Source organism: Clarias gariepinus, chromosome 4 (genome assembly GCF_024256425.1).
Source record: "Clarias gariepinus isolate MV-2021 ecotype Netherlands chromosome 4, CGAR_prim_01v2, whole genome shotgun sequence".
Taxonomy (NCBI): domain Eukaryota; kingdom Metazoa; phylum Chordata; class Actinopteri; order Siluriformes; family Clariidae; genus Clarias; species Clarias gariepinus.
This window is the reverse complement of record NC_071103.1, coordinates 14,236,810-14,247,840: the sequence shown is the minus strand read 5'-3', so window position 1 is coordinate 14,247,840 and position 11,031 is coordinate 14,236,810. Positions and strand designations below refer to the sequence as shown.

General features: G+C 38.3%; 1 protein-coding gene across 2 annotated transcripts; it reads left to right on the top strand.

Annotated features, from left to right (window-relative positions):
- The first annotated feature begins 781 nt into the window (after positions 1-781).
- On the top strand, positions 782-9,824 carry LOC128519725 (zinc finger protein 236). 2 transcript variants are annotated; one of them, XM_053493551.1, is made up of 3 exons: positions 782-866; positions 1,956-2,077; positions 5,529-9,824. In XM_053493551.1, exon 3 carries the CDS (start codon positions 6,107-6,109, stop codon positions 8,333-8,335), a length of 2,229 nt encoding a protein of 742 aa, XP_053349526.1. In that variant the 5' UTR covers positions 782-866; positions 1,956-2,077; positions 5,529-6,106; the 3' UTR covers positions 8,336-9,824. The 2 variants fall into 2 exon arrangements, with proteins under 2 accessions (XP_053349526.1, XP_053349525.1); XM_053493550.1 differs by lacking the exon at positions 782-866 and adding an exon at positions 879-1,233.
- The last annotated feature ends 1,207 nt before the right edge of the window (positions 9,825-11,031 follow it).

The following is an 11,031-nucleotide window of genomic DNA, read 5'->3' as shown; positions in this document are numbered from 1 at the left end:
TCATAGGTGAATGACAATTAAAGAATTTTTTTTGTGCTTATATAGAAGCCTTTCTGGGGCATTTCAGGACATTGTTAACGGTGAGGCTTCACACTTTAAAATGTGTATTTGGGTTTTTGGATATGTCAGGTATGACAAAAGTTATCATTACTTTTATAAAGGGTAAATTTTAACACTACCACAAAATGGGAACGCCACCGCAAAAAAATTAATAATGTGGAACTCTCAAAATGAGCTCATTTTTATTGTTTTTTGGTCATAGAAAACTAAAAACAATGATAAAAACACAAAATCATTTGTATCTGTGCTATTTCTGAGCCCATGTGACCCAAATAATTTTTTTTGCTCAGTCATGTTGGGGAGTTGGTTAAAATCAACTAAAATTCAGTTCATCATATTGTCTATTTTGAGCTGAAAAAAAAGGATATAACACTTTATACTGCACAACCCTGAGCCCTATATATGTTTATTAAAAGAAAAACAGCAAAACCAATAATGGCTAAAATGTTCTGAGTTTTAACTACTAAACTACCCTAATCAGATCGAGTTTAGGCTAATTTTGGCTTATGTTATGAGTCAGTCCAGAATATCTCTGTAAAAATCCTATTTTCACTCCTGCCTTCTTGCATAAATTATACGTGTGTCTTCTTATGTTTATGAAATTTGTCATCATTTAAAATGCAAAGCTGTTTTAAACTTTATTATGATCCTGTCTGAACTGTCGTGTCTGACGCACTAAACTGCGACACCACAGCAAGCCCCGCCCCTAGCTTTCACTGTCCCCGCCCACTCATTCATTCATATTTGGTGTTCCGGAAGTGCGCGAGGGTCGGGTTAGCCAGTGCCTGCGCGAGCTGACTCGTGGGGTGAGAAACAGTTTCATATTGAATATTTCAGTTTAAAAAGGAAGTGTCAGTTCAGGGCGCGAGTAGCGCGGGGGTATAAAGAGCGCGTCGCTTCAGTCATAGCGTTGTGCATATGGGCTTACCTTAAAGAAAGTTTGAAATATGGTTTGTAAGCGAGCGCTGTGTTTTGCGCACGGTGTCACCGGCTCGAACCCTCGGTACGCAGAAAATGGCTGGTCGCAGGTCCGAGCTCGGAGTCTGTGCTCGCAGTGCGGCAGCGCAGAAACGCGGCTAGCCTTCGCATGAGCTGATTTTCTACGGGAACGTAATTGAGCGCGTTCACGACACGGGTTCGAGCAACTACATCGAGTCACAACATCAAAGAATGGTAGGCTAAAGGGTTGTTTTTTTTTTTAATCGGACCTCCGACTCCGTGTAATGGCGTCCGTCTGTGCCCGTGTCGCTTCCTCCAGCAGGACGTTTCTCAGAGTCTGCGCTTCTTGTCAAACCCTGAGACGGGGGCGTTCACTGATGCGTGCACCTTGTTTATTAAGATCATTAAAAGACGTAAATGACTTTCGACTAATAAGGACCAGATGAACTGGTGGTGGTTGGGGGGGGGGCTTAAAGATTATTCACACAATTCAAAATAAGCCAGTCTGTGCGTCTACTCTGGCCTAATATTTAGAGATTTATGTTTGCTGAAGGTATTTTATATCCTGTGCAAGAAATATCCTTAGAATAGCCTATAAAGTCTCGAGAGATTAATTATTAATCATTTACAAATAAACCCCACCATAGTTACAGATCATTCTGAGAGAACCGCTCAGCCCACTCTCCAGTGCAATCTTCAGCAGAATAGCTTAAGAAGTTTAAACTGAACTATAAATGTTGGCTGACTGGAAAGGCACATGGCAGTTTAAAGCGCAGTCTTGTGGACTTACCACAAAAAAGTGCACCATTTAACCTCAATTTTTCATGACTTCACATTTTTTAAAGATGCTAATCGAGTTGAGATGTTTACTAAAACACTTAAATGTCATTCTCTTGTGGAGAAACAAAGGAAAACAAAACTTCCTAAAGTTATGCACATTTCCATGTCCTCAATAGGGTGCATATCAGAAGCATGAAAGCTGCTAGGAACGTTTTATGTCAGAGATGTCAGCTTCATGGGTCTTGACACCAACAGATCTCGGGGTCTCAGCATCAGATGGCAGGAAGTGATGTCAGAGGTAATTTTTTTAAATAAAATTTTTACTTTTTGATCTTGTTGTGTTGAAGTAAAAGCTTATGTGCAATGTGAGGATTAGTTGGGTGTCATGGTGATGCCATGGTTAACCTTGCCGCTTTTCAGCACCGGGGTCACTGGTTTTATTCTCAGCATGGTTTACTGTTTGTGTGAAGTTGCTGTGTTTTAAAAAAAAAAATTTGTTTTTAAATGTTTTTGGGGGGTTCCCGGGTTTCTTTTCATCTCCCAAGAACATGCCAGTATATTTATTGACACCACTAGATGAAAATGATCATTTGTACATGTGTTTTAGCATTCCAGTAGGTGTGTATTCCCTCCTTGTTGTGGTCCGACAAGAATATAGCGGTTACTTAAAATGAAAGAATGAAAATAAAAACTTAAACTCTTATAACATCAAATGTCATAAAATTATTTTATTATTATTAATGCATATTAAATGTATTATTGTTTATTATTAATGTATCCTATAGAGCTTTGTATTTTAATGAATATTTTTTTGTTGGATCCAGTTAACTGAATTGATGATTCAGGATCAACTCAAGTGTTAAATTCTTTTAGATTCTTTAACATATGCTATAATCTGTGCAGAAATTGCAAACTGCTTCCATCTTCCAATTTTTCCCAAATATTGTTTCATCTATTTTTCAGTTTATGGGCGGTTTATGCAATAACACCATCTACTGGACTGGAGTGTGATACAGAAAAGGAAAAAAGATTATCGCTTAGTATGAGATATGACATTTAATAAAAAATAAATAAATACAAAGCTTCAAATCCAACAGGATATGCTTAGTTTCCTTCACCATTAGTTGTAGTACACCAAAAAAAAAAAAAAACACAGCGGCACAGAAACCCCACCGCCAACTATAGGTTTGCTGGTGTAATCGCAGATCCGCGCAAACCTATGATTACCCGGTACACAATTATAAATGCTCAACCTGCTATGTTGCTAACATATTGGCCTAAGGAAACTTAACCAGACAAGAATAATTGTGAGATGTGAGACATATGAGATATGAGATTATGCACAGACACCTGATGTAGAGTACAGTAATGCACATGTTTTATGTAAGGAACTATATACAAAGGATTGTGCTGTTATACAAAAATAATCCAGATTGTTGTGGTATGGCCAGTGTGAAGCAAATTAATACCCAGAGAGTGTTATGCTTATAGATTTAAGATTCAAGACTCAAGAATTGAATTTGTCACATACATGGTTGTACAACAGTACTGAAATGCAATTGCAACAAACTCCAGACTGTGTAGATTTTTAGGAATAAAAACAAAAAACAAATAAAAGAATAAGTATGTACAAAATAAAACTAAGACTTGAAGACTATGATATACATTATATTCAATATAATATAAATGTAAATATAAATTATACAGAATTATGATAGGTGTGCAATGATATGTTATAGCACATTGATTTGCTCATCAATCTCTTTATTTTATCACATTTAAACGTAAGACAAAAAAAAAAACTGTTGTCATGAGACTGAGAGTCCAGAAAGCACAAAGCTCTCTGCACTGAAGACTTTCCTGTGTCGTGAAATTTTGTAACTGTTACAAAGTGCTGACACCTGATACTCCTTCCTTAACTTTTACATGATTTCTCTTCTAACACAAAACGTCACTATATGAATGCAGAGACATTTCCTTTGTTAAGCAATAATAAATTGAAAAAAAAATCATAAATGAATTATTGAATTAAATGAATTATTATGAAGAGCGTCCACCATGCAAGTCCAGGTGAATAAGCTATGAGAAATGATACTGTATAAGAACTTGTGCGTTAATAGAACCCTATGATTAATGTTAGTGTTAGATTTTCTGTCAGAGCCGTGCTGTAATCGGAAATTAATGCATACCTTCTGATTTGCGAATGTAACTGTACTATGGTATAAAAGTAGGCAAGAGGTTACAATAGTTTTGGAGAACGCCCAGTACTTTCTGCTATAAGACAGATTTCTGCCTGTCAGATTTCAGTACTGTTGGTACTTCAGCATGCAAATTGTATTGAAGGGAGTGCATTTCTGTCTGGACAAAAAAGCAGAGATATATACAGACTGTCCACTTTACTAGGAACACTTGCACTTTATTAGTATAAGTGTATCAAATAATACACCATCATTATTATACAATAATCATTTGGCAGCAGCAAAACACCATACGGATACAGTTCAAGAGCTTCGGGTAATGTTCACAGCAAACATCAGAATAGGGAAAAACTGTGATCTAAGTAATTTTAACCATGGCATGGTTGTTGGTAACAGATGGCCTGGCTGGAGTATTTTAGAAACTGCTGAGCTCCTGGGATTTTCACTCACAACAGTCTCTATAGTTTAGACAGAATGGTGCAAAAAAACAAAAAGCATTCAGTATGGGTGCGGGGGTATGCAGACTGAAAATCCTTGTTGATGAGAGAGATCAGAGGAGAATACCAAACTGGTCTGAGGTGACAGAAAGTCTTTACAACTGTGGTGAGCAGAAAAGCATCTTAGAACACCGACCGCATTAAACCTTAAACTGGCCACAGATAACAATATCACAGACCCATTCGAAATAGACAGTTGAATAATGGAAAAACAGGATTTTTTCCCTAATGTTCAACTGTCTAGCCTATTGGAGTCTGTGCCCCTATAGACTCTGACTCTTGTTTTTGGCCGACAGGAGAGAAGCCTGATGTGGTCCTCTGCTGTTGTAGGCCATCTACATCAAGTTTTTCTTGTTGTGTACAACACAAATGATTTTGCTCAGTACAAGGGTGATATTATGAGTTACTGTATCCTTACTGGCAGCTTAAACAAATCTGGTCCTTGTCCAACTGTGACTCACTTAATTATTTAGTTTTTTCTTTTTTTACAACATTCTGCATAAACTCTAGAGATTGTGGTGTGTAAGACATCACTGGACATCAGTAGTTTTTAAACACTCGAACCAGCCCATCTGGCACCAACAACTCACACTTTCGTCTTCTTGAATTGTATCTGCATGATTTCACGCATCGTGCTGTGGCCACATGGTTGCCCGATTAAAGAGCTGCACAAATGCACAGCGTACAGATGTATACTATCATACTATATACTCCCCCCATGTCCTCTCCTCCAAGAAGCACGAAGAGGACATGCAAACTCCATGCACACACAGGCTCGAATCAAATCCCAACTCTGGAGTTGTGAGGCCACATTGCTTATCTCTTTACCACTGTATGTCATGTAAAAATGCATTGCGTTTTATTTAGACATTTTTCCCAATGTTTAAAGAAGACTATAATTGAAGTAAAGAGTAGAAGCAGTTTTTGTTAAAGATGCCAGCTTTTTGTTCATATGATATATTTAGATATAGAGTTGAATAAAAAAAAATTCCTTTGAAATTTCTTCCATAAATTCTGCCAAATTATGGAACATTTTTTTTTTGTTCTTTTCCAGATTAATGACCTTTCCCAGTGGCAGTGACAAGGATGGAGATGAATGGCTCCACAAGAGGAGAAAATGGTTCTGTTTGCTTGCTTTTTACAAGTGGATTTGAAAGTAAAGTTTCAGTACAGTCTCAGGTAGTAATAAACTGACTATTACGCATTAAGTGACGTCATCACTCCTTCTCTGGTGAGCTAACAACCAAAGTTAGCGTATTCTTGTTTCAAAAATCAGAGGATATTGTTCAGGACCTTAGCCATCGAAGGGGACTGATGTTAGCTCTATCCAAGTCAATCGAAAGTACATTTTATGGATAAGGCTGTATATTAGATGAGCTCATGGAATTTTAACCTGAAAACCAAATAGCACTTCCATCTCAGGAGTATCTGAAGAATAGTGTGGTACTGACAGTGAAGACAAAGCCAGAAGGGAGTACCACATCATGCCTGTTATTCAGTTTCAGACAAAAACTCTGCTCGTTCAATCAACTTGTCAGAAATGGTGTCACCATGCTTAAATCCACACCAGACAATATACGCATAGCTTCACAACTGACACCCGACTTCAGGACTAACACCATTTAGTCAGAAATGAATGAACCAATAACCAAAGCAATATATTTTAATCCTAACTGCTTATCCAGTAATCACCGACAATCCCCACTAAGGAATACAAGTAATAAAAAATATGATGAAACTTTCAGTCACATAACCAAAGAGGAGGTGAAGATACAGGACTTTGCAAAGGTTACCTGCTCTGGGACATTGGAAAAGACCAGAGACTGTGTGGACAAAAAACGGACAGAAAACCGTCAAGTGTGCAACACTGCAAACTGTACGGCTCCAGTCCCCTTTTATGAAAAACAAAAGGGATTTGATGTAGCAATGCCTAAAGCTGTTACCAGTGTTAAAGAAGCCATGGGACAGGAAGAGGTCTATGCAGTACTGGATTTAAGCCTGCCAAAAAAGAACGTCAGGGATAATAAAGAAAAGTGTAAATGGGTTCTAGATCCTGAAAACCAGATTTCATTAATAATGGAGGTTGATGAGATCAAGGGTGATACTCAGCATGTAGAAGTGGTGCAAGAAGTAGAAGAAGAAGATTTGGACTACTGGACTGACTTGGGAAATGATCATATGAACAGCTTTTACTTAGGAAATTGGGATCAGTGTCCTTCTGCTTCACGTGTAGCCATACCATCTACATATGGGTCAGTTATGTGTCCTGATCCAAATGATACACTTCTTATAGATGACCATGGTATTCCCTATACTCTTACTCCAGATGGGCAAAAGGTTCCCCAGATAGAACTTTTTGAAATACCATTCACTACTTCAGATGAGATGGGGTCTGCAGAGTCTGACACTGAGATGCCTTTCCAGGACGGAGACCCTGAGTGCGAGTTGTTTTATCCAGATTTGAATTTGGCGGACTCATTACCTAGTGTTTCAAAAGAAAACTTACAAGTTACTATAGCAGTGGAAAATAATTCTCCAAATGAATCCGTTGAGACTGGGCCAACTGCCTTGCCCACAATGTCTACCCTGCCTTCTCTTCCTATTCAGATTATGGCTAGTAATACTGATTCCAACACTCCCATTCTCCTACTCCCACCATCTCACATGCAGACACTTACAGCTTCAGCAAGTAATGCTAATTCTGAACTTATGGCTCTGTCGCTACCGTTTGCGCTTGCCTCAAACACACAGTCTACCCCTGTCTTACTTGTTCTTTCATCTCCTGAAGTGGCTTCTGGAATTCAATCTTCCACAGTTTCAGGAAATGTTTTGTCAGTTTCCTCCCCATCATCTGCTGCACTTCCTTCATCTCCGAGTTCACCAGGCCCTAAACCAGAACCTGTCTCCTGTACAACAGCTATGAATCTCTCAGGACAAAATAAATCCTGTAACTATTCTGCTGCCCCTACCTCACCCATTGCTTCCTCTAGCACTTCCTCTTCGAATTTGGCTAAACAACTCAAAACTGACACCTGCTCTGACAGGCCCACTTCTTTCCAGGAAGCACTGTTAAGATTAGCTGTATCGGCTGAACAAAAAAATGAAAAACGACTTAAATGCATAGACAAATCTGCAGTCTTTAACTCATCATCTTGCACTGAAGCAACTCAGGCACTAGAGGAACATTGTGACACTGAACAAGTGTCACCAGTCTCTGAGCCAGAGTCTATCTCAGTGGACCGAACAGACTCTTTATTAGAAATCCCTACTGAAGACCTTCCACTCCAGTCCTCTACTTCCCCTTCCCGCCCAGACTCACCAATACTTTCCACCAACCATTTGAAAAAACAGGATCCTCAGGCGTTAGGCCCACGTCGTATTCTTTACTGCCAGTACTGCCCACGGGTTTTCTACTACCTCTCAGATCTTGAACGCCACTCCATCACACACTCCCAGAAGAAGCCGCACGTATGCCAGCTGTGTGGCAAGGCTTTCAAACGCTCCAGCCATCTGGAGCGGCACAAGCATATCCATACAGGAGAGCGGAACTTCGAGTGCCAGCTTTGCCCACGGCGTTTCCGAGAAGCCGCAGAGCTGACAAGACACCAGCGGGTACACACAGGTGAAAAGCCTTACCAGTGCCTGTTATGCCATATGCGGTTTGCCGAGCGTAACACTCTACGACGACACACTAAGCGCAAACATCAGGGTCAGCAGCAGGAAGCGATGAACACAAAGGTAAAGCCAGAAAGCGAAGGGACCTCACTTGTTGGTATGCAAGAACAACAAGAAGAAAATGCAGAGTGGTATATCTCAACATTGACTGAAATGGAGTCGGACAATGACACAGGAGGAGAATGAATATGAAACATTACAATAAGGCTTCATTTATATATTTAGGTTTGTTTTTTTTATTATAGTTGCAAATTATTTACTTTTATATTTAAAAACTATTCTGTTCTTATTATTAAGTATGCAGTTGAAAATTTCCACCAAAATCCACTTAAATGGTTTGCTAGATAGGGGAATATCTTGGCTTTATTGTTTTCCCTTCATTTTTACCCTTAATACAGTATGTCTTAGAATGTTTTCTTTACATGCGTGCACATTTCTTACTCTGGTAAAATGAACCACTTCGCTGTGAAGGTCAAGTAATCAGAATAGTTCACTCTTGATTAGTGCTTGTCCTGTGATCATTTAAAATGCTCCACAAACTTCAATACCAAGTATGGCATCATGTCACATGGTGCATCGAGACACCTTTAAAGGTGTAGAGTATACCGAGGTGTTAGTTTAACGTTCCTATTTTTATTTTTTAAAATTTACTGATCTGTTTTTTTTTTTTTTAACTGTTGTGCCTTGAAATACACTTTACCATTTCAATTGTTTATTGATTTTCAAAAGTAATACACACTGTGAAAGTAGAAGATTTAAAGTTACTTCTTAGCCTGTTATTTTTACAGCTTTCAAATGGAAGTGTTCTCTGTATCACTGATTGTCGCTAGTGGAAGTGTTAGCAAAATTATTGCTCATTTGAAGTTTGAGTTGGTTTATGTTTTTTACATTGCAGTTTGGTGTAATTTGATTAATACTAAGAAATGTAAATAACATTTTAAAAGTAGTTTTGCTGAGTGTATATAGATAGCGTTTGGTCGCTTAATTTAATTTTCATTGCTTCATTCGAGTGTAACTCAAAAAAATGCACATTAGCATCAGAGTAAATATACTGTGTAATATGTTAATATATTCCCTGTAAATAACAAAAGGTCATCCTAGGTTTAAGTGCCCTAGGGTTAATTTAAAACTCTATAGCGTGTATTTCATATATGATTAGCAATCTGACTATTTGCACACTTTAATTAAAGCATGCTTGCTGACCATTCTCTCTCATTTTACTCATTTTAATAATCAATAGTGCAGGCAATTTTTTCTGCTTTAGCATCACTAGACTACAAATGTAAAAGCAGCTTAGATTATATTACATAAATAATGCATTTAGGGCTGCAATATAGTGCTGCACTCAATGTATATTTAAAAAAATAAATCTGTTTTAGTTATTGAGCTCATTATACTTAGACTTGCCACGGTGCTATGTAATAAACATGTAACTGTCATAGGAGGGGGTGTTGTAAGCCTTACTAATTATTTTAAAATGAATAAGCAAATTGACTGACAAAGTAAATGCAGGCAATATCGTGTTCAGTATTGTCGGTATTAACAGATATGTGGTAAGACCAAGCACCTCAATGAAAGTCACTGGGTTATATTTGACGCATATGCAGAAATATGAGCATACGCCATAGTCTCTGTCACACTGTCTCATATCTAAATAAAATGCCTTAAAATAAAACTTGTCTTTGACATTTTCATTATAAATGTTTTTGGTTGTTTTTGGCATTGTATTGGTTTTTATTTTTGTGGTTCTCACAAGTAATTATCTTTTTAATGTATTTTAGAAATCGTTTTTATTCAGATATTGTCTTTGTGCAAAACATCAAACCTGGTGGTACATGGTCTACACCAGCAGAGGGACACATCAGGTTCCACTCCTGTCAGCCAAAAACAGGAATCTGAGGTTGCCATGGGCCCAGACACATCTGGACAAACTGAGCAGTCAGTGATTCAAAGGGAAATGCAGTCTTCATCTGTTCAGTTTGTCTAAATCATGATGGCCTCATATTCTTGTAGTTTCCCTCTGTTTTAGCTTAACCGCCCCAAGGTTCACGGTTGGTAAAGATACTTGTTTAAGCTGCTCTAGACTTTCACTTAGCTAATTTTTCTCATATCTCTTATTAATAGTTGTTTCAGCCTCAATATCCTCTACACAAATGATCTTTGTTTGTTTTTATTTGTATTCTGTATAAGCTCTAACCAGCCCATCTGGCACCAACAACCATGCCCCATACACTTTCTTCCCCATTCTGATGTTTGGTTATGTCGATATTGGTCTTGTTTTATTGCGGATATTGATGATTTTGTATGTGTTTCCTCCAGTGTCTTCACAAGGTACTTTGTTGTTATTCTGGGATTGTTTTGTACTTTTCTAGAAAAGTACATTCATCCCATGGAGACAGAACGAGTCTCCTTCCTGAGCGGTATGATGGCTGCATGGTCCCATGGTGTCCATACTTGTAGTATTGTTTGTACTGGTGAATGTGGTACCTTCAGGCATTTGGAAATTGCTCCCAAGGACAAACCAGACTTGAGGAGGTCTTGGCTGATTTGTTTTTATTTTTCCATGATGTCAAGGAGGCACTGAGTTTAAAATCATTGCGCCTTTAAATACATCTACAGGTACACCAAAAATGGACTCAAACAATGTCAATTAGCTTCTAAAGCTATGACATAATTTTCTGGAACTGTTTTAAGGCACAACTGAGTGTATGTAAAATTCTGACCAATTGGAAAAATCCAGAATATTTTTCCAAAGGTCGGGACGGTGGCTTAGTGGTTAGCACCGCCAGGGTCCGGATTCGATTCCTGCCTTTGTGTTTATGAAGTTTTCATGTTCTCCCCGTGCTTGGTGGGTGTTCTCCAGGTAGTCCAGTTCCCCCATA